The 26,194-nt window shown below is 39.1% G+C and overlaps 1 protein-coding gene across 2 annotated transcripts in view; it reads right to left on the reverse strand.

Annotated features, from left to right (window-relative positions):
• Positions 1 to 26,194, reverse strand: part of LOC128694866 (probable Na(+)/H(+) antiporter nhx-9) — a 354,538-nt gene that overhangs the window by 46,063 nt on the left and 282,281 nt on the right. For both annotated transcript variants that reach the window (XM_070094338.1, XM_070094337.1), the window contains exons 2-7: positions 22,044 to 22,307; positions 20,996 to 21,192; positions 19,609 to 19,763; positions 11,296 to 11,397; positions 7,962 to 8,179; positions 2,324 to 2,526 (exon numbers count right to left, since the gene is read on the reverse strand). In XM_070094338.1, coding sequence (XP_069950439.1) covers positions 2,324 to 2,526; positions 7,962 to 8,179; positions 11,296 to 11,397; positions 19,609 to 19,763; positions 20,996 to 21,192; positions 22,044 to 22,307 — 1,139 coding nt within the window. The remainder of the gene's footprint in view (positions 1 to 2,323; positions 2,527 to 7,961; positions 8,180 to 11,295; positions 11,398 to 19,608; positions 19,764 to 20,995; positions 21,193 to 22,043; positions 22,308 to 26,194) is intronic.

A 26,194-nucleotide genomic window follows, 5' to 3' on the forward strand; every position in this document is an offset into this window, starting at 1 on the left:
TGCAATAACCTGCTGGTCCATGGGCTGCAGGAGAGGAGTAGTATTAGGAGGCAAAAACTTCACCTTAATGAATTTCATGTCCCCATAAAGTCGCTCTGCCACGTCTGTAGGATGACCAGGGGCATTGTCTAACACCAGGAGGCACTTAAGTTCTAATTTCTTTTCAGTTAGGTAATCTTTCACATTGGGGGCAAATGCATGGTGTAACCAGTCATAGAAAAAGTCCCTAGTGACCCATGAATTACTGTTTGCCCTCCACAGCACACACAAATTCTCCTTGAGGACATTCTTTTGCCTGAACGGTCTGGGAGTTTCAGAGTGATACACTAATAAAGGCTTCACTTTGCAATCACCAGTAGCATTGGAACACATCAACAAAGTAAGCCTGTCTTTCATAGGCTTATGTCCTGGGAGTGCCTTTTCCTCCTGAGTAATGTAGGTCCTGCTTGGCATTTTCTTCCAAAACAGGCCTGTTTCATCACAATTAAACACTTGTTCAGGTTTCAGTCCTTCACTGTCTATGTACTCCTTGAATTCCTGCACATATTTTTCAGCTGCTTTGTGGTCCGAACTGGCAGCCTCACCATGCCTTATCACACTATGTATGCCACTACGCTTCTTAAATCTCTCAAACCAACCTTCGCTGGCCTTAAATTCACTCACATCATCACTAGTTGCAGGCATTTTTTTAATTAAATCCTCATGCAACTTCCTAGCCTTTTCGCTTATGATCGCTTGAGAGACGCTATCTCCTGCTAGCTGTTTTTCATTTATCCACACCAATAAGAGTCTTTCAACATCTTCCATCACTTGCGATCTCTGTTTCAAAAACACAGTTAAACCTTTGGCAAGAACAGCTTCCTTGATTGCCTTTCTGTTGCCCACAATAGTAGCGATGGTTGATTTGGGTTTCTTGTACAACCTGGCCAGGTTGGCGACACGCACTCCACTTTCATACTTATCAATGATCTCTTTCTTCATCTCTATAGTAATTCTCACCCTTATTGCTGTAGGGTTGGCACTAGAAGCTTTCTTGGGGCCCATGGTCACTTATTTGGCAGATAAAATCACCAAAAACACTGTAATAATACGAAATGTTCCGATTGTATGCTTGGATGTTACCGCGGAGGCTGGCTGGTAAACAATGCCACCGGCGGCACATGTGAGGCTGGCTAAGGGCGCACATTGGACGCGTCTCGGACGAAGAGCGGTGAGCGGGTTTTTGAGCGGTATGCGAGGCAAAATTTTTGCGATAAAAGCGAGCGGTATGCGGATTGTACGTTATGTGATGGCGACGGTATGCGGGGGTCCACTGTACTTGGGAGTTGACGTGTCGGCGGATGGATATATGAAGGATGAGGTTAACCATAGAATTGATGAGGGAAAAAAGGTAAGTGGTGCATTGAGGTATATGTGGAGACAAAAAACATTATCTATGGAGGCAAAGAAGGGAATGTATGAAAGTATAGTAGTACCAACACTCTTATATGGGTGTGAAGCTTGGGTTGTAAATGCAGCAGCGAGGAGGCGGTTGGAGGCAGTGATGTCCTGTCTAAGGGCAATGTGTGGTGTAAATATTATGCAGAAAATTCGAGTGTGGAAATTAGGAGAAGGTGTGGAGTTAATAAAAGTATTAGTCAGAGGGCTGAAGAGGGGTTGTTGTGGTGGTTTGGTCATTTAGAGAGAATGGATCAAAGTAGAATGACATGGAGAGCATATAAATCTGTAGGGGAAGGAAGGCGGGGTAGGGGTGGTCCTCGAAAAGGTTGGAAGGAAGGGGTAAGGGAGGTTTTGTGGGCGAGGGGCTTGGACTTCCAGCAGGCGTGCATGAGCGTGTTAGATAGGAGTGAATGGAGACGAATGAGACGAATGGTATTTGGGACCTGACGAGCTGTTGGAGTGTGAGCAGGGTAATATTTAGTGAAGGGAATCAGGGAAACTGGTTATTTTATATAGCCGGACTAGAGTCCTGGAAATGCGAAGTACAATGCCTGCACTTTAAAGGAGACGTTTTAGGATATTGGTAGTTTGGAGGGATATGTTATGTATCTTTATATGTATATACTTCTAAACTTTTGTATTCTGAGCACCTCTGCAAAAACAGTGATTATGTTTGTGTGAGGTGAAAGTGTTGAATGATGATGAAAGTATTTTCTTTTTGGGGATTTTCTTTCTTTTTGGGTCACCCTGCCTCGGTGGGAGACGGCTGACTTGTTAAAAAAAAAAAAATAACTTTACATTATATTTTAGTCTAAGAAATACTCAAAATGCTGTGTGTTTATGGAAGAGTTGAATCATTTTGTTAACATCTCCAAGAACTTACTTGTAAGAAGACAGTAAAGTAGACCATAGCCATAGTGGCAGTAAGGAATATAGGTTGACTTGGAATATGTTCCACATTGATGGTCAGCACCAGGGCAAAGGCCACTGCTCCTCTTAACCCACCATATGACATGATAAACTTGTCCACGAAGGTGATCTTCTTGACACGGAACCGATTGCACATCGCACTGAAGATCCAGACACCTAGATGAAAGAGTAAAAATATACTTAGGTAAGTGCAATTAAGAGTGGGATGAAGTCTTTTAGATAAATTCCCGATGCTCAGTTTGCTTCTGTGCATCAGACAGCAACCAACCAATCTGCAAATTCAGCCATTTGCTTAGATATTACCTCATGCTAATTTATGAAGGATCTAAATTCCCAAAATTTCATTTTAGTTATTTAATTAAGCAAATTAAAAAAAAAAAAAAGGTCCAGAAACTGCTAGCAGTAAAGTGGCACTTTGAAATGACGAGATCAATAAAATCAGCACATTTCTTACCCATTTGAAGATGGGCTGAAGAGACTGGGAATCAGGATATTAATCACACTACACTAACAACATCCTTAAATTTTATTACAATAATAATAATAATAAAAATAGCTCATAGCATAAAATAAAAATATGTGAATGTAAGAAAGTTTTCTAACACAGAACTTTAAAAAAAAACTTTCACTGGTACTTAAACAAGGCACAAAAAATAACTGCTACATTCAAATCATTATCATGAACTTTCCAAGTTTTTATTGCTCAACACTGAATTCCAATGAAAATAAATGCCTCCATTCAACATTAACCAAAATGAATGAATAGCATTTAAGACAACGTATTATGGAATAGGTGGTAAGTTACTAAATGCTGTAAAGAGTTTTTATGAGGACAGTGAGGCTCGGGTTAGGGTGTGTAGAAGAGAGGGAGACTACTTCCCGGTAAAAAACACTAAAAAACAAGACAGGAGATTTAAATACCTTACCACCCTTTATATACAAAAAAGCATCACAAGTGCTATCACCAATCATTGCAACACTCTTTAACAAATCCATTGAATTCTCTACCTTTCCTACAGTTCTCAAAATCGCAAGGGTCACCCCGATCCATAAAGGAGGAGACCAAACAGACTTGAATAACTATAGGCCAATATCCAACTTACACCCTCTCTCTAAAATCTTCGAAAAATTAATTCATAAGCAAATCTATTCCTACCTCATCTCCCACAACATACTCAACCCCTGTCAATTTGGGTTCAGGCCTAATAAAAATACTAATGATGCTATTATACACATGCTAGAACATATATACAGTGGAACCTCAAAAATCGAACGTATCACATATCGAACGTTTCGAAAATAGGACCATTTTTTCGGACAAACTGTGTCCCTATTATCGAATGCGCCCCTATTTTCGGACCGCCGGGTACGGGACCTGTCTGCCGCCCGCTCTGTCCGCGTCCCTGCGCAGGCGCCATGAGCAGTCTGGCTTTGTTTATGCTTGAGTGAACACTAACCTGCGCTCTCATTCACGCATTTTACAATTATTTCGTTGTGTTTAGTGCTTGTGGGACTGTGAAATAAGCTGCCATGGGCCCAAAGAAACTTGCTAGTGGTACCCCTGTGGTAAAGAAAGTGAGAAACACTATAGATGTGAAGAAGGAAATAATACAGAAGTATGAGAGTGGTGTGAGACTTGTTGAGCTTGCCAGGATGTATGGGAAAAACAAGTCGACCATTGGTTCTATCCTGTCAAAGAAAGAACAAATCAAGGAAGCTGATGTTGCGAAAGGTGTTAATATTGGGAGTGGATGAGGTGCCTTCTTCAAAGATTAAGGAGATTTGTGCCAAGTGGAATGATGTCCAAATGTTTGTGCAGAAGTACCACCCTGATCAAGCTGAAACAAGCCATCTTTGCAACAAGTTCAGTGACAGAACCATGTCCCATTTTAGGGAAATGTTAGAGGCACCAGAAACAGAGGACTGTGGACAATTATTTTGTGAGACAGGGGTCCAGTGACTCAAGCTGGTCCTAGTGGCATTAAAAGACAGAAGGGAAGTAACCCCAGAGAGGGTTTTACCTGAAGTCCTCATGGAGGGGGATTCTCCTTCCAAACACTAACCCCAACTCCCTCTCTCCTCCTCCCTATCTTCCAGATGCCATCACCAATCTTCAATAAAGGTAAGTAAAAATGTTATTTTATATGTATTACTATACATAATTAAAAACTATAGTATTTGTTGAATGTAAAACTGTAATTAATCTCTATAAAATGTATTTTTTGTGTGAATATTTTTGGGTTTCTGGAACGGATTAATTTTATTTCCATTATTTCTTATGGGAAATATTGCTTCGAATTTCAGACTTTTCGAATTTAGAACTAGTTCCTGGAACGGATTAAGTTCGATTTTTGAGGTTCCACTGTACACTGCAATAGAGAAAAAAGAAGTCCCACTGGGGATCTTCATTGACTTCTGTAAAGCTTTTGATACAGTTGACCATGACTTGCTCCACATAAAATTGTCACACTATGGTATAAGAGGACACTCCCTCAACTACCTAAAGTCATACCTCAGCAACAGAAGCGAATATGTGTACACAAATGGGGCAAACTCTTCTGCACAGTCAATTACAGTTGGTGTCCCACAGGGAAGCGTCCTTGGCCCTCTTCTCTTTCTCATATACATAAATGACCTACCAAATGCATCGCAACTACTCAAACCCACACTATTTGCAGATGACACTACATATGTCTTCTCTCACCCGAGTCCAGTCACGCTAGCCAATACTGTAAATACCGAATTACAGAAAATATCTACCTGGATGACGACTAACAAACTCACTCTAAACTGACAAAACCTACTTCATTCAGTTTGGTAACAAAGCTACAGATGTCCCTCTTAACATAATGATAAAATGATCACCTATCACAAAACTCAGAGGGAAAATTCTTAGGAATCCACCTTGATAATAGACTCAAATTTCAAACACATACAACAAATTTCCAAAAAAAATTCCAAGACCGTAGGCATACTATCGAAGATACGGTACTATGTTCCACAGTCAGCCCTCCTGGCCCTATATCACTCACTTATTTACCTCTATCTCACCTATGGAATTTGTGCATGGGGCTAAACAACAATAAACCCTCTCAGACCACTAATTACCCAACAAAAGGCTGGTCAGAATGATAAATTCCCACTACAGGCAGCACACTCCACCAATATTCAAAATTCTAAACCTACTCACCATACAAAACATCCGTACTTATTACTGCACCTACTACATACATAGAACACTTAACTCTGATATAAACCCTCCCCTCAAATGTCTCCTTACCAACCTCAACAGAACACATGACCATAACACAAGGCACAGATCACTCTTTGATGTTCCTCGAGTCCATCTCACGCTATGCAAAAACTCATGCACATGAAAGGCCCTAAAATCTGGAATTCATTACCTGTGAATATAAAAGAAACACTGTCTGTTTATAAATTCAAGTATCTTCTCAAAAATCACTTACCCACAACTAAATAAAAACTGAATAATTGTATGTCATAAATTGTATCTCATAAATTGTATCTCATAATTGTTTCTCATTACTATATCTCATAAATGTTTAACCTGTGACCCAGTCAAACTGTTGTTTTTTAATTACATTACCCAACAGAATACTCCATTCTACTGAATGCACAGCAACACAGTAAATGACCATATGACCTGTCTTTGTAATACTCATTTGTGCTAAATTGTTATCTGTTTACAATAACGTTTTTACCACTTAATATATCATTGCTTAGTTAATCTTAAGTTAATTTTAAGCCTGCCCATAATGCTCTGCATACAAGGGGCTTTGGCATGTTGCACTTTAATAACTGTATTCCTTTGTACTTCTCTGCATCATGATCAAATTAATAAATAAATAAAATAAATAAATAAAGTAGATCTTGGACAGGGATGTATAATGTCACCATGGTTGTTTAATATATTTATAGCTGGGGTTGTAAAAGAAGTAAATGCTAGGGTGTTCGGGAGAGGGGTGGGATTAAATTATGGGGAATCAAATACAAAATGGGAATTGACACAGATGCTTTTTGCTGATGATACTGTGCTTATGGGAGATTCTAAAGAAAAATTGCAAAGCTTAGTGGACGTATTTGGGAGTGTGTGTAACGGTAGAAAGTTGAAAGTGAACATAGAAAAGAGTAAGGTGATGAGGGTATCAAATGATTTAGATAAAGAAAAATTGGATATCAAATTGCAGAGGAGTATGGAAGAAGTGAATGTTTTCAGATACTTGGGAGTTGATGTGTCGGTGGTTGGATTTATGAAGGATGAGGTTAATCATAGAATTGATGAAGGAAAAGAGGCGAGTGGTGCATTGAGGTATATGTGGAGACAAAAAAACATTATCTACAGAGGCAAAGAAGGGAATGTATGAAAGTATAGTAGTACCAACACTCTTATATGGGTGTGAAGCTTGGGTTGTGAATGCAGAAGCGAGGAGGAGGTTGAAGGCAGTGGAGATGTCCTGTCTAAGGGCAATGTGTGGTGTAAATATTATGCAGAAAATTCGTTGTGTGGAAATTAGGAGAAGGTGTGGAGTTAAAGTATTAGTCAGAGGGCTGAAGAGGGGTTGTTAAGGTGGTTTGGTCATTTAGAGAGAATGGATCAAAGTAGAATAACATGGAGAGCATTTAAATCTGTAGGGGAAGGAAGGCGGGGTAGACGTCGTCCTCGAAAAGGTTGGAAGGAAGGGGTAAGGGAGGTTTTGTGGGCGAGGGGCTTGGACTTCCAGCAGGCGTGCGTAAGCGTGTTCGATAGGAGTGAATGGAGACGAATGGTATTTGGGACCTGACGTTCTGGGTGTCACTAGCACGTTAAGAGACCATACAATAAGTGTCAGGAGCCCGAGACCGTTCAACTGCCTCCCAGCACACATAAGGGGGATTACCAACAGACCCCTGGCAGTCTTCAAGCTGGCACTGGACAAGCACCTAAAGTCAGTTCCGGATCAGCCGGGCTGTGGCTCGTACGTTGGTTTGCGTGCAGCCAGCAGCAACAGCCTGGTTGATCAGGCTCTGATCCACCAGGAGGCCTGGTCACAGACCGGGCCGCGGGGGCGTTGACCCCCGGAACTCTCTCCAGGTAAACTCCAGGTCTCCAGGTAGTGTGAGCAGGGTAATATTTAGTGAGGGAATTCAGGGAAACCGGTTATTTTTATATAGCCAGACTCGAGTCCTGGAAATGGGAAGTACAGTGCCTGCACTTTAAAGGAGGGGTTCAGGATATTGGCAGTTTGGAGGGATATGTTGTGTATCTTTATACGTATATGCTTCTAAGCTGTTGTGTTCTGAGCACCTCTGCAAAAACAGTGATTATGTGTGAGTGAGGGAAAGTGTTGAATGATGATGAAAGTATTTTCTTTTTGGGGATTTTCTTTCTTTTTGGGTCACCCTGCCTCAGTGGGAGACGGCCAACTTGTTAAAAAATAAAAATTATAATTATATTTATAACTTAGTATTAAAATTTTTTTCTATATTTGCAATGCGTGTAGAGCCTCATCACTCAAAATTCACATCCCTAACTACTCGTACAGGATGGGTATGGAGTGCATAATAAAGATATTAAACTAACAACTACTCACCAAGAATTCTGTATATAGAGCAGAAGACTATGGTTAAGATGACGAACCAAGTATTCCACTCATGTCTGCTTTGCACAGTGGACACTCCCAAAAACATGAAGATGATGGTTTCTGAAGATGATGCCAACATCTTCATGGCATACTTTATAGTTGTATGAGACTTTGTTGATATGTTCTGCTCCACGTAATTTTTCATAGTAATACCACAGAACGTGATGCTGTTGAAGAGAATGAAAAGAAAGCTTTCACTTTTGTCCCCTTTTCCCTTATACAGAGGAATTATGCATGATCCCTGCCAATCTAAGGGTACCTCCTTTTTTCATGAATACACTATACTGAACATATACATTAACCACTAAAACTATATTACCACCTGAAACAATTACCTTCCAGTCTTCATGAAAATTTAAAAGTTCCTCAAAATATTTCCTCCATCTTCCCAGCACCTTCATCTCTCAAGCTAACATCTTCCGTCCTTTGTTTTGAAATGTTCTCACCCCCTTTGGCTCAGTTTCACCCAGTGCTAGGACAATCAGCTTTTCATTCAAAACATCAATCAATTAATTAATTCTTATTTGTACTACACCCATGCATAATCAAACAACCCAACTAAATTATTGCTTTCCTTTTCTTTTTAGTAATTAGACTACTACAGGAATTTTTAGCCTCTTGGTCCCAGCATTTCTGTCACCATGTATAAACATTAAGCAGCCATGGTGGTCTCTCATCCTTGTCTAAATCACACCATTCAACATTGAAGCAACTGTCAGTTGCCATGAGCTCAGCTCACTCAGATAAATTTGGGCCTACATATGAGAGAATAGATCAGTGTGGTAAGTGTGCACTATATAAAAAAATCCTGCAGTATGCAGTGCATAATGAGAAAAAATGGTGAACGTGCCTTTGGTGTCAAACAGCGACTTTGTTGTGTATTTTCGTATGGTTTCTATGGTTGTATTCTCCTTTTTATTTTGTCTCATTTGATGGAATGAAAAATATACAGCTTCTCCTCACTTAGCAATATACTCATTTACCGACACCTCAGACTTACGATGGGCTCTCTGACCAGTATTTATACTTAAATAATGTATATTAGAGCTGATTTCCTCTATTCTGCTTATTTCAATATACAGTACACTACTGTATAAACATTTAAAAACATACCAGAAATGTTTTAAATGATATAAAGGTGACATTAAAACAATATCAAAGATGGTTGACACAGACTCACTACCATTATAGTATGCTTCTCAATTAGTGATGAGTTTGTTTAAGGATGTGCTCTTAGAATGGAACTCTGTTGCTATGTGAGAAAAGGCTGTATTACAGAACAGATAATTTTGATTGGTTTCATGCCGAAAAGTACTTTAAAATTGAGCTCACAGTAGCGGAAATGTTTGATTTTTGCCGATATTTGAGAGTAAACACCGTCCAATATGTGTCCAATTGACCTGTTTAATATGCAGTCATGAATGGGTTGACATTATTTATACAATTATTACAATAATGCAGTAGTCTGCATAACACAGATCACTCTTCGACATTCCTCTTGTTCATCTCTCCCGGTACCAAAATGCTATGCATGTAAAAGGCCCGAAGATCTGGAATTCATTGCCAGAACAAGCTAAAGGACCCCTGTCTGCAAATCAGTTTAAGGCCCAAATAAGAAATCACCTCATCACCCAAAATTATCCAGACAAACCATACCTAACCACTACCAGTTTCTCAAAGGCTACTCATATTGTGCTGATGAATGTTCAACCACTTACTACTTTGAAATTAGGATGTCTGTTCTTTTCACTGTTCTAAATAGTAGTATTGTAATACAGTACATCATAATGTAAATTGTTCCATTGTAATTTCAAATTTTATTGTTTTAAACAGTACTAAACTGTAATACATCACACTGTAAATTGTTTTAAATTGTTACATTGTAATGCTGTAATTTTTATTAACTAATTCAATAGTGTAAAAAGTCTCTACTAGACTTATCAAAATCACATAGCATCACCTGATATAATATTAAATTCGCCTGTACTCACTAATTCATCTAATAACCATATGAACTATGTATTATTGCCTTAATATTCTTCCAGCAAGCATGTGTGAGCATGTTTGACAGGAGTGAATGGAGACAAATGGTTTTTAATACTTGATGTGCTGTTGGAGTGTGAGCAAAGTAACATTTATGAAGGGGTTCAGGGAAACCGGCAAGCCGGACTTGAGTCCTGGAGATGGGAAGTACAGTGCCTGCACTCTGAAGGAGGGGTGTTAATGTTGCAGTTTAAAAACTGTAGTGTAAAGCACCCTTCTGGCAAGACAGTGATGGAGTGAATGATGGTGAAAGTTTTTCTTTTTCGGGCCACCCTGCCTTGGTGGGCATCGGCCAGTGTGTTAATAAAAATAATAATAAAAATAAAATTTTTAAGTTTGCCCGAAATGCTCAGCATACAGAGGGGCTTTTGGAGTGTACACCCAACTATTATATTCCTCTGTACAACCATGTAATTTGTCAAAATAAAAAATCTAATTAAAAATAAAGTAAATCTTCTATTTTTTGGGGGGAAAAAATTCAAAATGGAAAGCAAGTGTAATATAAAAGGAGATGGGAAATATGACTAATGAACAGAGAAAATGTTATTTTAGTGCCAGGAATGTCTGCAATGTTATTTCTGGACCCTAGTTTGAAAATAGCATCTCTTGAAATTTGTGTAAAATTGGCCAAATTACCAATTTCTGACCACTTTATTAGGCAGTTGAAATAGGTAAATAGGCGGTTTCTTGTACTTAATTGACAATAGAAGGAATACTAGCAAAAGAGCTATGAGTTTGGTAGACTGGAACAATGGAATGGGCCAAAAATAGGGCGTAAAGTGGGCGAGATTGCCGATACATAAATATCGCAATTGGGTTGAGTGTATCCTAACCTAACCACTCTGTAACTCGGCAAAATCACTAATCTGGCTCCTTTCAGGTCCCGATGATGCCAGATTAGCGACGGTCAACCTGTACTTTATACACATTTCCTTTCATTCCAAAATCAAGTTTTATAATTCTACCTTGACCTTCTGATCACTATTAAAGTTTTACCATACACTGTACACCTCACAGATTTACTCATATGCAATTCTGTTATACTGTCCCTTGCCTCTTTCCACATATGAAACTCATATTCTTTGCCTATGTATCAGAACTACAGTAAAATATGGCTATTTTTTTTTTATTAAGTCTGCTGCTTCCATGATACTTAAGAGTAATGACAAATTGTATTCAATATTGCTTGTATTAACATGCAAAATAAAAATGAGAGAGAAAAATTCAAGTTTCAACTTACGATAATATACCAGACAGATGGAAGATTTCAGCATTGAGATATGCAAGATAAGACATGACGAACACAAAGATTGGCTCTATCACACGCACTCCACTGGTAAACCTGTGAGAAAGGTAATAATAAATACAGTGGTACCTCGAGTATTATTATAATCAAAAAGAAGCGCTAAGCCACAAGGGCTATAGTTATGAACTTAATTCGGTCCAGAAGGCTGTTCCAGTGCCGATACCGAATGAATTTGTTTCTATAAGGAATAATGTCAATTTGATTAGTCCATTTCATTATTATTATTATAATCAAGGGGAAGTGCTAAACCCGTCGGATTATAAAGCGCCTGTGGGGGGGGGATGGAAGGTATTCAGGGTTAATTCAGGGAACTGGAGCACAGCTCCAGTTCCCTAGATCAGAAGCCCCTTACCAGCATGAAGGAACCTTCCTTGAGGGGTTTGTCCATTTCAGACCCCCAAAATTACTTACAAAAATACTTACCTAATCTGCCCGAAATGCTCTGCATAACAAGCGGCTTTCTATAGTGTCAGTTAGGGCTGTATAACTTGTAGTAAATAATTATTACTGGTATTCTTGTATTTAAACATTAAGCTTAATTAAGTTTCGTTGTTTCGAACCAACACAGCATAAGTTATAAATATTTACCTCCCTGCCGATAGCAATTAAATATTGATCATATATGTGCGGAAAAAGTAGTTAAGTTTTTAAAGTAAAAAAAATAACTGACCTGACCTGTGAAAACCCCTCTCACCCCACCTGCACTGTCAACCAGTTTTACCCAAAAGCCATACAAAAATTCGAAAAATATTGGAGCTGATGTGCGACATCCCAAATGATATATCGAGCTGACAAGGACAAGCGTAACAAAATTAGAATAGGGTGAATTTGCGAAGATGCGAGTGAACAACCACACCGGGACGACCGTCGCCATGTTACCTCCACTACTGTCTCAGTTTTTTCTTTTAATAAAATTATCGTACAATGCTCACAAGGACCACAATGTCTACCAAGGATTTTGTCTGATTTTTGGGGGAGTTATCCAAGGTAATTTACACTATGTATGACAATTGTACTTATGTGTACCTGTGCCTAAACAAACTTACTAAATTACCGCTTTTTCATCCATATTATCGTCTGAAAAAGCTGCGTTATATTACCAGTTCTAATAACTGTTTGCATTATAATACAACTGAAAAGCATATTTCCATACAAACGAAATATGTTACAGTTATCAGTTTGGTATACGTACATCATAAAGCCTAATTTTTTTTTTTTTGGTGTTACTAGGGGCGTCATCCTCACTGTCACTCACGTTGATAAATTAGAATTATTACAGCATCGATCGGTCAAGAATCATTGATTTTAAGTATTCAACAATGTAATTCTGAGACATATTTTCCTTAGCATTACTAGATCGTTGCTAACACATCAAAACAACTCACCCTGTATATTATCCTAACTAAAAACACACACAAGTAAGTTTTATAAAACAATCTATTTTCACACGTAAACATTTAGCTATTGTAAGTGAAATATATATTTTAATATACATTATGGTTTAAAGATTTAAATGAAGAATCGCATTAACTAATCTATAGTAATATTAATTTCTTTGGAAGATGTCGGCAGCGTCTGACAGATAAACTTGTTTTAATAAAATTGTGAAATCACTTCTTTACGTGAAATTATTACGAGAGTCACAATTTTATAAACCAACATTGTATTCATTCCGTGTTAATGAAAACGGATTTTACGTAATGTGCCAGTAATCGTATTTTAAATAAAAAATGTTTTCAGGACATGAAAAAAATGATCGTACAGGAACGATAAATATCGCATTAATGGCACACCTGGTTGTGTGTACAGGAACTATTGTTAGTTAATAATAGTATTAATAAGTTTAGAGCCTATCCTCGAATATGTGATGTAATGTGGTTTAGACTGATGCACCGAACACATCGACTCCAGACTGAGGGACCGATTACTTTATTCTCCTCATCTTTCACCATTGTCTTCTGTATTAGACCGAAGAAGCCACTAGTTGGCGAAATGTTTCCTCAATAAAGATTCCCAAATCTTGCAAAAGTGTTTCATACTATCCTCAAGTGCATGAGGGTCACTGAGGCTGCTGTCACCTTTTTGATTTCCCAGTCAAGGATACTTTAATCAGTAAAATAGATTAAAATATTTGCTGTTTGGAGTGGCACCTGAACTGTGGTATCTGAGTGCCTCTGCAAAATCAGTTATTTATGTGTGAATGAAGGTGAAAGTGTTTCTTTTTTGGGTTACCTTGTCTCAGTGGGAGACGGCCAGCATGTTTATATATATATATATATATATATATATATATATATATATATATATATATATATATATATATATATATATATATATATATATATGTCGTGCCCAATAGGTAAAACTGGTCAATTAGCAAGAACTCACTTAAAATTAAGTCCTTTCTAAAATTTTCTCTTTTACGTTTAAAGATATATTTTTTCGTTTATGTTAATGTAAAAAAAATAATAATTTTGTAGCAAAAGAACTTTAGATAACTTACCTAACCTTATTATAACAAGGGCAATTTAATTTAGTCTAATCCGTTAAATAAATTTTAGATAAGTTTACAGTAATTTAATAATAAACAAACAGTGAATAAGGTTGGCCTTATTCAGCAAGAAGAGTTGCTATTTAAGCCAAAATCGCAAATTTTACCTATTCGGCACGACATATATGTACTCACTTAATTGTGGTTGCAAGGGTCGAGACTCAGCTCCTGTGTGCTCACCTAGTTGTGGTTGCAGAGGTCGATTCATAGCTCCTGGCCCCGCCTCTTCACTGGCCGCTACTGGGTCACTCTCCCTGCACCATGAGCTTTATCATACCTCTTCTTAAAGCTAGGAATAGATCCTGCCTCCACTACATCGCTTCCCAAACTATTTAATTTCCTGACTACTCTGTGACTCAAGAAATACTTCCTAACATCTCTGTGATTCATTTGAGTCTTCAACTTCCAAATTTGTCCCCTTGTTGCTGTGTCCCATCTCTGGAACACCCTGTCTCTGTCCACCTTGTCAATTCCTCTCAGTATTTTATATGGCGTTATCATGTCTTCCCTATCTCTCCTGTCCTCCAGTGTCGTCAGGTCGATTTCCCTTAACCTCTCCTCGTAGGATATACCCCTTAGCTCTGGGACTAGTCTTGTTGCAAACCTTCGCACTTTCTCTAGTTTCTTTACGTGCTTGGCAAGGTGTGGGCTCCAAATTGGTGCCGCATACTCCAATATGTGCGCCTCAGGAGATGTGCCCGGTGTTATACTCACCCCAAGACCTTTTTCCTTGAGTGAGGTTTGTAGTCTCTGGCCCCCTAGACTGTACTCCGTCTGCAGTCTTCTTTGCCCATCCCCAATCTTCATGACTTTGCACTTGGTGGGGTTGAACTCCAGGAGCCAATTGCTGGACCAGGCCTGCAGCGTGTCCAGATCCCTTTGTAGTTCTGCCTGGTCCTCATCCGATTGAATTCTTCTAATCAACTTCACATCATCTGGAAACAGGGACACTTCGGAGTCTATTCCTTCCGTCACGTCGTTCACAAATACCAGAAACAGAACTGGTCCTTGGACTGACCCTTGTGGAACCCCACTCGTCACAGACGCCCACTCTGACACCTCGCCACGTACCATGACTCGCTGCTGTCTTCCTGACAAGTATTCCCTGATCAATTATAGTGCCTTCCCTGTTTTCCCTGCCTGGTCCTCCAGTTTTTGCACTAATCTCTTGCGTGGAACTGTGTCAAATGCCTTCTTACAGTCCAAGAAAATGCAATCTACTCACTCCTCTCTCTCTTGTCTTACTGCTGTCATCCTGTCATAGAACTCCAGTAGGTTTGTGACACAGGACTTTCCGTCCCTGAAACCGTGCTGGCTGTTGTTAAGATCATTCCTTTCCAGGTGTTCCACCATTCTTCTCCTGCTAATCTTCTCCATGATTTTGCATACTATACATGTCAGTGGCACTGGTTTGTAGTTTAGTGCTTCATGTCTATCTCCTTTTTTTAAAAATTGGGATTACATTTGCTGTCTTTCATACCTCAGGTAATCTCCCTGCTTCGATAGATGTGTTAGGGGTACACACAGCGCCTCTGCTCCCTCTCTCAGGACCCACGGAAAGATGTTATCCAGCCCCATCGCCTTCAGGGTATCTAGCTAACTCAGCAGCCTCTTCACTTCTTCCTCGGTTGTATGTATTGTGTGCAACACTTGGTTGTGTACCCCACCTCTCCGTTTTTCTGGAGTCCCTTCTGTCTCCTCTGTGAACACTTCTTTGAATCTCATGTTGAGTTCCTCACATACTTCGCGGTCGTTTCTTGATGTTTCTCCTTCCTTCCTTAGCCTGATTACCTGGTCCTTGACTGTTGTTTTTCTCCTGATGTTTCTGTATAACAACTTCGGGTCAGATTTGGCTTTCCCTGCTATGTCGTTTTCATACTGTCGTTGGGCCTCCCTTCTTACCTGTGCATATTTATTTCTGGCTCTACGACTGCTCTCCTTATTGTCCTGGGTCATTTGCCTTCTATACTTCTGTGTGTACTCACCTAATTGTACTCACCTAATTGTGGTTGCAGGGGTCGAGACTCAGCTCCTGGCCCCGCCTCTTCACTGACCGCTACTGGGTCCTCCCTCTCCCTGCTCCATGAGCTTTATCATACCTCGTCTTAAAACTATGTATAGTTCCTGCCTCCACTATATCGCTTGCCAGACTATTTCACTTCCTAACAACTCTGTGGCTGAAGAAATACTTCCTAACATCCCTTTAACTCATCTGAGTCTTCAGCTTCCAATTGTGACCCCTTGTTTCTGTGTCCCATCTCTGGAACATCCTGTCTCTGTCCACCTTGTCTATTCCACGCAGTATTTTGTATGTCGTTATCATGTTTTCCCTGACCCTCCTCTCCCCCAGTGTCTTCAGACCGATTTTCCTTAACCTTTCTTCATAGGACATTCCCCTTAGCTCTGGAACTAGCCTTGTTGCAAACCTTTGCACTTTCTCTAATTTCTTGACGTGTTTGACCAGGTGTGGGTTTCAAACTGGTTCTGTGTACTCCAGTATGGGCCTGACGTATACAGTGTATAAAGTCTTGAACGATTCCTTACTGAGGTACCGGAACGCTATTCTCAGGTTTGCCAGGCGCCCATATGCCGCAGCAATTATCTGGTTAATGTGTGCTTCTGGCGATGTAATCGGTATTATATTCACTCCTAGATCTTTCTCCTTGAGTGAGGTTTGCAGTCTTTGGCCTCCTAGCCTATACTCTGTCTTCGGTCTTCTTTGCCCTTCTCCGATCTTCATGACTTTGCATTTGGCGGGGTTAAATTCTAGGAGCCAGTTTCTGGACCACACATCCAGCCTGTCCAGGTCTCTTTATAGACCTGTCTGGTCCACATCTGATTTAATTCTCCTCATTAACTTCACGTCATCTGCAAACAGGGACACTTATGAGTCTATCCCTTCCGTCATGTCGTTCACATATATCAAGAATAGCACTGGTCTCAGGACTGACCCCTGTGGGACCCCGCTCGTCACTGGCGCCCACTGTGATACCTCATCACAGACCATGACTCGCTGTTGCCTCCCTGTTAGGTATTCTCTGATCCATTACAGTGCCCCTTCTGTTATATGTGCCTGTTCCTCTAGCTTCTGTACTAATCTCTTGTGAGGAACTGTGTTGAAGGCCTTCTTGCAGTCCAAGAAAATGCAATCAGCCTACCCCTCCCTCTCATTTCTTACTTCAGTTACTTTGTCATAAAACTCTAGTAGGTGTGTGACACAGAATTCGCCCTCCATGAATCCGTGCTGGCTGTCGTTTATAATCTTGTTCTGCTCCAGGTGCTCCACCACTCTCCTCCTGATAATCTTCTCCATGACTTTGCATACTATACACGTCAGTGACACTGGTCTATAATTTAGTGATTCATTTCTGTCTCCTTTCTTAAAGATGGGGACTACATTTGCCTTCTTCCATACTTCAGGTAGCTGTCCAGTTTCAAGGGAAGTGTTGAAGATTTTGGTTAATGGCACACGTAGTGTCTCTGCTTCCTGTGTGTGTGTGTGTGTGTGTGTGTGTGTGTGTGTGTGTGTGTGTGTGTGTGTGCGCGCGTGCACCACCTGGAGATAATAATGGTAATAATGGAGATCCAGTCCTTTTGTGAGTTTAGTGAAAATTTATTCATCAAAAAGTCCAATATTTAGTTAGCTTTTTCACTGACATTGTTTTATGTTATGCAAATGCATGAAACGTAACCTAACGAAACCAAACCTAAAATAACCTAGCGTAACTTTCTCCGCCAGCGGTTGATATAGGATTGGAGCGCTTTTGTTTACATTCAATTTGTCTTTGTTTCCTTTCGTTGTTATTGGCCAGGTGTGTCAATACTAACAGTTGATTGGCCCCCCTGGTGGGCTGCATGTCTCAGGATGTATTAATTTTGCTATCTCATAAAATAAAAAATTCTACGACAAATAACAATTTGTGCTAAGGTATAGACAGTATGTTTGTATTTTACCAAAGGAAATAATGCGTGATTTATCAAAAGGACTGGATCAAAATGTTAGCCATAACATCTCATAATACATTATTATGAGATGTTATGGGGAGCGCTAAACCCGTAGGATTACACAGCACATAGACAGCATGAAAAGCTATTTCTTCAAGACCGCAACGCAAGCAATCCGCCTCCCTTACCAAACCCATCCTATGCAACGGTTAGACAACTTTATTCCGAAACGTTTCGCCTACACAGTAGGCTTCTTCAGTCGAATACAGAAAGTAGGCAGGAACAGTAGAGATGTGAAGACGATGTAATCAGTCCATCACCCTTGTAGTCGTAGAATTTGAGGTTGTCAGTCCCTCGGCCTGGAGAAGTTCAGTTCCATATTCAGGAACTATCTGAGATAGTTCCTGAATATGGAACTGAACTTCTCCAGGCCGAGGGACTGACAACCTCAAATTCTACGACTACAAGGGTGATGGACTGATTACATCGTCTTCACATCTCTACTGTTCCTGCCTACTTTCTGTATTCGACTGAAGAAGCCTACTGTGTAGGCGAAACGTTTCGGAATAAAGTTGTCTAACCGTTGCATATGTGTCTTACCTAACAACCTGTCGGTATTGTATACCATTTTGATGTTCAAACCCATCCTATTTAAGACCGATTTTGATGCTAAAATCCCCATGACAAATCTGTACACCAATTCACGAACCCTTGGTGCCAACTTAAGTTTACAAAAGTGGGGGGAAGGTATCCAGGCTTAATTCAGGGAACCGGAGCACAGATCCAATTCCCTAGATCAAGAACCCGTCGCCATCGTCAAGGAACCTCCCCGGAGGGATCACAATATATTATGCTTGCAACTGAGCACAGTTTTAATGAATGTATTACTACTTATGCTAATTTAATATTTTGTTCTGTTGGTACCAAAAAGACAATTCAATATGGTAACCGATGTAAAAATATGAACTGTATGCAATACCGACAAAGAAGATGAGAAAGACATTAAGAGTTTTATATCTGTAGTGACGAGACGTATCGCCTGCTTAGCAGGCTTCTTCAGTTGAAATGCTGAGCATGCGAAACGTCTCGTTATTTGATGGTAACTGATGTGCGTTGTTGTTTCCACAGGGCCTTACATATCTTTATAATGAATAACATTTGCGGGCCTGTAGATCATTTGCTAAGTTCGTGCCCTCTCTAGTGTTCAATCACTGTATTGTGGTTCTCAAGGTTTTCGTCTGTCAATGATGTACAGTGTATTACAAACAGGAACGCTGCCAGAATGAAGCCTTGTTGCAGCCTAGGTTGGTAAGAATTTCAAGAAATGCATGAAAGTTTGTTAGGTAAGATTTGCCTTCCAAAAATCCATGCAGAGCGAACCACACACTAACCGTATTGTTGAATCCATTAGACTGATGCACATTATAAGAAAGACTAGGCGAAAATATTTTCGGTCTAGCAAGAAAGGAGTTCACTACTGTGAGCGAAACGTTTCCACGATAAATGTCGAAGTGTTACACGTGTCTTATTTACATGTCAGTAAGCATATCTACTTTCTTGATGATTATGGTGGTAATTGCGACTTTTTCGAGTTTGTGAACAGACGTAGTGAGGCACCAAACTCGTTAACTGCTGCCTTCATATTCACCATGACTATTTCACTTGTGTACATTCCTCAATTCATACTAACACATTCTGAATATCCTGCAAGAGAACAAAAGAGGAATGACCTGAGTCTTGAAAAATCTTACCTTGTGACAAAGGCAGTGAGGAAGCCCCAGATAATACCAATAGCAGTACCTCCCAGGGCCACCAGGAGGAAGGACACTATACCACTTACAATGTCCACTACTTGCACGTTTTCCTCCCCCAGCTCACTGTAGCCCTCGAACAAGTGATACAACACCTACAAGAATAAAGTCAATCAGATTAGAAATAGGAGAAATGCATATATGTTGTTTAGCATAAGCATTGGCCTTCGTACGCTACAAGCGAAAGACACGCTAAGCTAAACGCAACAAAAATGTTACCTAAGATAAACGCGTGAGACACGCTAACTGTATTCGTTTAGTTGTATAGGTTCCACACAAGAGGCAGGTATCTGGCTGGCTGACGGGGAGAGGGGAATGTGTCTCCTCTTTCAACTGAAGAACTTGCTTTTATTATTTAGTTCATTCTTATACTGCTCCATATAAAACAGAGTCCAAAACCCAGATAACATTTTAACATAGTAATCCAGTGTACATCAATGGTATTATATATGACAATAAAATACCATAAACCGCATAGTGAGTTTTATACCCAGTTGTTGCACAGGTGTGTAATTCGTCATCTTGTCAGTACTGTATACCATTGACATACAACTTTAAATTATGTTATTATTTATATTATTAATATATTCAAAGCGTTAAACAAGTGTGGAAGATTCAGAACTGCACAATTGTAGATAGTCTCGACGCATGTAAAACTAGGATATTTATCGAGGAAATGTTTCGCTCACGGGCTTTATTGGACTGACAAAGCTCTTGTGAGTGAAACGTCTCCTCGATAAATGTCTTAGTACTACACGTGTCTTATTTACATGTCGGTATGTAATACCATCTCTTATCTAATGAATCTGGTATGAAGTAGGAGTCATAACAAGTGTTGTTTGCCGATGACACTACTACTGGAAATTAGGAGATATATGTGAAAAATCTAAACTATTTTTGTCATATATATTACCACTCTTGATATGAATAATAATTGCTTTAAGACATTTATAATTATTTCCCAATGAGTCTAATCATTCCTCAGTTTTCAACCTCGTTCGATGTTTTTTAACTCAATGGTAGTTGTCGGCGAGCCAAGACGTATGGGCAAGTGTCCTTACACCTGCTGCCCTTGTTTACCTAGCAGTAAATAGGTACACAGTACTTGGGTAATGGTCAACTCTTGTGAGTCTCTTCCTACTGAAAGAGGTAGCAGTATACTTTAAATAGGGCGAGGTTTTGAAATGAGCTGACAGAATAACGGTTCTCAGCCCATAAACCGACCTGTTGGAAAAATAATAATAAATAAAAGATAGAGACACAAGTAAAAAAGAAAAGTATAAAGATGGAGTCAGTGGACTTGAACATTATGAGCGGTACACCTCACCACAGTGACACCATCGTTGAGTAGCGACTCTCCGAAGACCAAGATGTAGAGCACCTCCTCGACGTGAATCTCTTCAAAGACAGCGAGCACAGCCACGGGGTCCACGGCCGAGATGAGAGACGAGAAGAGAAGCATGTGCAGAATGGGGATATTCGTGCTAAATATACCCGCCAGGCCCACCACGTACAAGGAAATACCTGTATGAACACACCCACAAGTTAAAACACAATATTTCAGTGTCCCAGACATATCTACGAAGCTAGAGAAGCTGCAAAGAGTTTAAAATAATATATGAAAAAGTGCTTGTGAAAATCGTCAGGCATCTTATCAAGGCTAGAAGCTGGAGGTAAACCCTCTCAATGTTAGATTAGTAGCAGATATAAAAGCTTGAGCTCAAACAAGTAAGAGGCCAAGTAACTACAGCTCAGCCTACTCAAACACTGCAGGTCAGTAGCAAGTCTGAAGCTGAGTTCAGCTTTCTCAACCAGCAGGGTAAGAGACTTCAGAGTGAGGGACTGATTACCTCAAACTCCTCCTGATCTTCACCGTTCTTCTTTATTTAGGACTGATGAAGCCACTGCGTGGCGGAACGTTTCCTCAATAAAGATACCCAAGTGTTGCATATGTGTCTAATTTATCTTAATACTGTGCATGTTTCTTATTTCACTTATTCACATGGTTTAAGATTTATATCATCTATGTCATCCTCCTCACAGAAAACCAAGGTTCGAATTACTTACCAACCATTCATTAACAGAGTATAATATTCAAATGACATTAAGAACGCTAACAATTATAAATAAGACATTTAGAAGACTCTCATAATTTCCTTTCCATCGATGGTCAAGATAGGAATATGTGGGAGAAAGGAAGAACATCACTCAATAATGGCGCCTTCCAAGGGGAAATGCCTTGGTTCTGCTGAAAAGCTCTTGATTCAAGGAATTAGAACTAACATTCCTTTCCTTGAATGAAAGTACCTATTTCCCAAGTGCTGTATATCCCCATATTGGCTTAGTGCTGCCCTTGCATATAATAATAATCTTACCGATGGTCAAGGCGTTCCAGATGGTGCCCAGGACGGCGAAAACGAGTATGGTGCCCAGGTGGTCAAAGAAAAGACGATTTGGCATGAAGTAGCCAGCGTCGAGGATGATGGGTGGCAACATGTACAGGAAGAAGACGTCAGCTGTGAGCGGGGATACAGAAGCGGCCTGCGTGTAAAAGAGCAGCAATCCTATCAACACGCCCAACACGATTAACATGCAAGACTCCGGGAACACATTCGACAGTTTGGGCGTCATGTGGAAGCCTGAAGTAAGAGAAAAGAAACAACCTTGTCAGTTCATTGAGTTCAAGAGGCATCACTAGTCAAAATTAACCTAACATGTAACAGGAATGTTCATAAGCAAAAGAATGCAGATCATGTTTTTTTAGGGTAATGCTACGCTCTAAGTAGAGCTTTTTCGATTCATGAAAAAACTGCTTTGAGAGAAACGTTGTCCATATCAAGGCTTACTCTGTATACTTGTGTCTTTGTCTGTATACCTGTGGACGTTAATTAACGGCCTTCAATCATGCAAATGCAATATAATATCACCAAATAACAGTATAAAATCTCGAAATACAAAGGCCTCCTTTCCTCTACACATTATTCTTCCACTCACTGCCACAATAACAGGGCACCATCATATAAGATTTCGCCTTAACTAAGATAAAGTGCTGGGGTTCGGGTCCCACTCGTCAGCTATGAGATATAACGTTTGTAATAATATACTCTGGTTGTTTCGTTTGAGCATATACGATATATAAATACCGGCATATCACTTTTCGAAACTAGAGAGGAGGGTTCCATAGAGTTTTATATTAAGACTGTTCGGCCGGATTGTTGGAAGGGATAAGAAGCGAAAGACAATAAAAAATTCGTAAAAAAGATTTATTTTTTAGATTATTTACTTTAAGGAATGCTTGTATCTATATGAAAGGCATCTACCTGTTATATTAACACTGCACATGTCAAGTGTTATAAAATATTATCACAAATGAAAAACAAGGCATAACTTCACTAATTTGTGCCCTTTATGTGGAGTGAGAAAAGAAGCTGAGAGTGTAGTATTAATGCCCCTATTTATTCTCATTGTTCCAGAATGATTAGTATGATACCCCCCCCTCATTTTTAAAATAAATTGGCAATTACACTACTGTATATAATAATCTGACGATTTCATTAAAATACTTCAGCATTGAAGACTTGAAGCAGCTCAGATGAATTAATCTTATTTTTTCCACACAGACACCAACACAACAAACTGCTCGATACAATTGGCAAATTAGAACCTATGCAGTTCAAAAATAATCGGAGTCTTTCCTTGAGTAACAAACCCTCGGTACGATTTATTCCTATACATTGACATGGTATAGAAGCCTCGCACTATATGATTTATTCCTATACACTGACATGGTATAGAAGCCTCGCACTATATGATTTATTCCTATACATTGACATGGTATAGAAGCCTCGCACCATATGATTTATTCCTATACACTGACATGGTATAGAAGCCTCGCACTATATGATTTATTCCTATACATTGACATGGTATAGAAGCCTCGCACCATATGATTTATTCCTATACATTGACATGGTATAGAAGCCTCGCACCATATGATTTATTCCTATACATTGACATGGTATAGAAGCCTCGCACCATATGATTTATTCCTATACACTGACATGGTATAGAAGCCTCGCACCATATGATTTATTCCTATACACTGACATGGTATAGAAGCCTCGCACCATATGATTTATTCCTATACACTGACATGGTATAGAAGCCTCGCACTATATGATTTATTCCTATACATTGACATGGTATAGAAGCCTCGCACTATATGATTTATTCCTATACATTGACATGGTACAGAAGCCTCGCACTATATCTGATCATACACTGTTTCTTGTGAGAGAAGTATTATATTAAAACCTGCAGGTGCCGTCACAGTTAGTGGCGCCTGCTACCTTAGCCTTGCAAGAGGTTGTGTTCTTATTCAGCCATGACGGTCTAGATAGAGGTCACATCATCAATGAATTATTGAATTATGGATCGAAGGTTCGTGGCTTAGTCAGTCCATTACATATATATGTTGTGCCGAATAGGTAAAACTTGCGATTTTGGCTTAAATAGCAACGTTCTTCTTGCCGAATAAGGCAAGCGAAAATTTGTGTATGCAATAACTTCGCAAAAATCATTCTGAACCTAACGAAAAAATATATTTCATTGTGTTTGTTTATTATTAAATTATTGTAAACTTATCTAAAATATATTTAGTTGGATTAGGCTAAATTAAATTACGCTTGTTATAATAAGGTTATATAAGTTTTCTAAGGTTCTTTGGGTACAAAATTACCATTTTTTACATTAACATAATGAAAAAATATATCTTTAAACGTATAAGAATTTTTTTTAGAAAATAACTTAATTTTAAATGAGTTCTTGCTAAATGACCAATTTTACCTATTCGGCACGAATACATACATACACACACACACACACACACACACACACACACACACACACACACACACACACACACACACACACACACACACACACACACACACACACACACGCACACGCACACACACACACACACACACAGGAGCTCGGACTCGGGGCCAGGAGCCCGAACTCGACCCCCGCAACCTCAACTAGGTGAGTACACACACATACACACACACACACACACACACACACACACACACACACACACACACACATATATATATATATATATATATATATATATATATATATATATATATATATATATATATATATATATATATATATATATATATATATATATATATATATATATATATATATATATATATATATATATATATATATATATATATATATATATATATATATATATATATATATATATATATATATATATATATATATATATATGTCGTGCCGAATAGGCAGAACTTGCGATCTTGGCTTAAATAGCAACGCTCATCTTGCCATATAGGACAAGTGAAAATTTGTGTATGCAATAATTTCGCCAAAATAATTCTGAACCTAACGAAAAAAATATATTTCACTGTGTTTGTTTAGTATTAAATTACTGTAAACAAATCTAAAATATATTTAGTTGGGTTAGGCTAAAATAAATTGTTCTTGTTATAATAAGGTTAGGTAAGTTTTCTAAGATTCTTTTGGAGCAAAATTAAATTTTTTTACATTAACATTAATGAAAAAAATATATCTTTAAACGTATAAGAGAAAATTTTAGAAAGGTCTTAATTTTAAATGAGTTCTTGCTAATTGACCATATTCGGCACGACAAAGTAGAAGTGATGCAAGGAGGGAAGAGTATATGGAGAAAAAGAGAGAAGTTAAGAGAGTGGTGAAGCAATGTAAAAAGAGAGCAAATGAGAGAGTGGGTGAGATGTTATCAACAAATTTTGTTGAAAATAAGAAAAAGTTTTGGAGTGAGATTAACAAGTTAAGAAAGCCTAGAGAACAAATGGATTTGTCAGTTAAAAATAGGAGAGGAGAGTTATTAAATGGAGAGTTAGAGGTATTGGGAAGATGGAAGGAATATTTTGAGGAATTGTTAAATGTTGATGAAGATAGGGAAGCTGTGATTTCGTGTATAGGGCAAGGAGGAATAACATCTTGTAGGAGTGAGGAAGAGCCAGTTGTGAGTGTGGGGGAAGTTCGTGAGGCAGTAGGTAAAATGAAAGGGGGTAAGGCAGCCGGGATTGATGGGATAAAGATAGAAATGTTAAAAGCAGGTGGGGATATAGTTTTGGAGTGGTTGGTGCAATTATTTAATAAATGTATGGAAGAGGGTAAGGTACCTAGGGATTGGCAGAGAGCATGCATAGTTCCTTTGTATAAAGGCAAAGGGGATAAAAGAGAGTGCAAAAATTATAGGGGGATAAGTCTGTTGAGTGTACCTGGTAAAGTGTATGGTAGAGTTATAATTGAAAGAATTAAGAGTAAGACGGAGAATAGGATAGCAGATGAACAAGGAGGCTTTAGGAAAGGTAGGGGGTGTGTGGACCAGGTGTTTACAGTGAAACATATAAGTGAACAGTATTTAGATAAGGCTAAAGAGGTCTTTGTGGCATTTATGGATTTGGAAAAGGCGTATGACAGGGTGGATAGGGGGGCAATG

This window comes from Cherax quadricarinatus, chromosome 45, assembly GCF_038502225.1.
Source record: "Cherax quadricarinatus isolate ZL_2023a chromosome 45, ASM3850222v1, whole genome shotgun sequence".
Lineage (NCBI taxonomy): Eukaryota > Metazoa > Arthropoda > Malacostraca > Decapoda > Parastacidae > Cherax > Cherax quadricarinatus.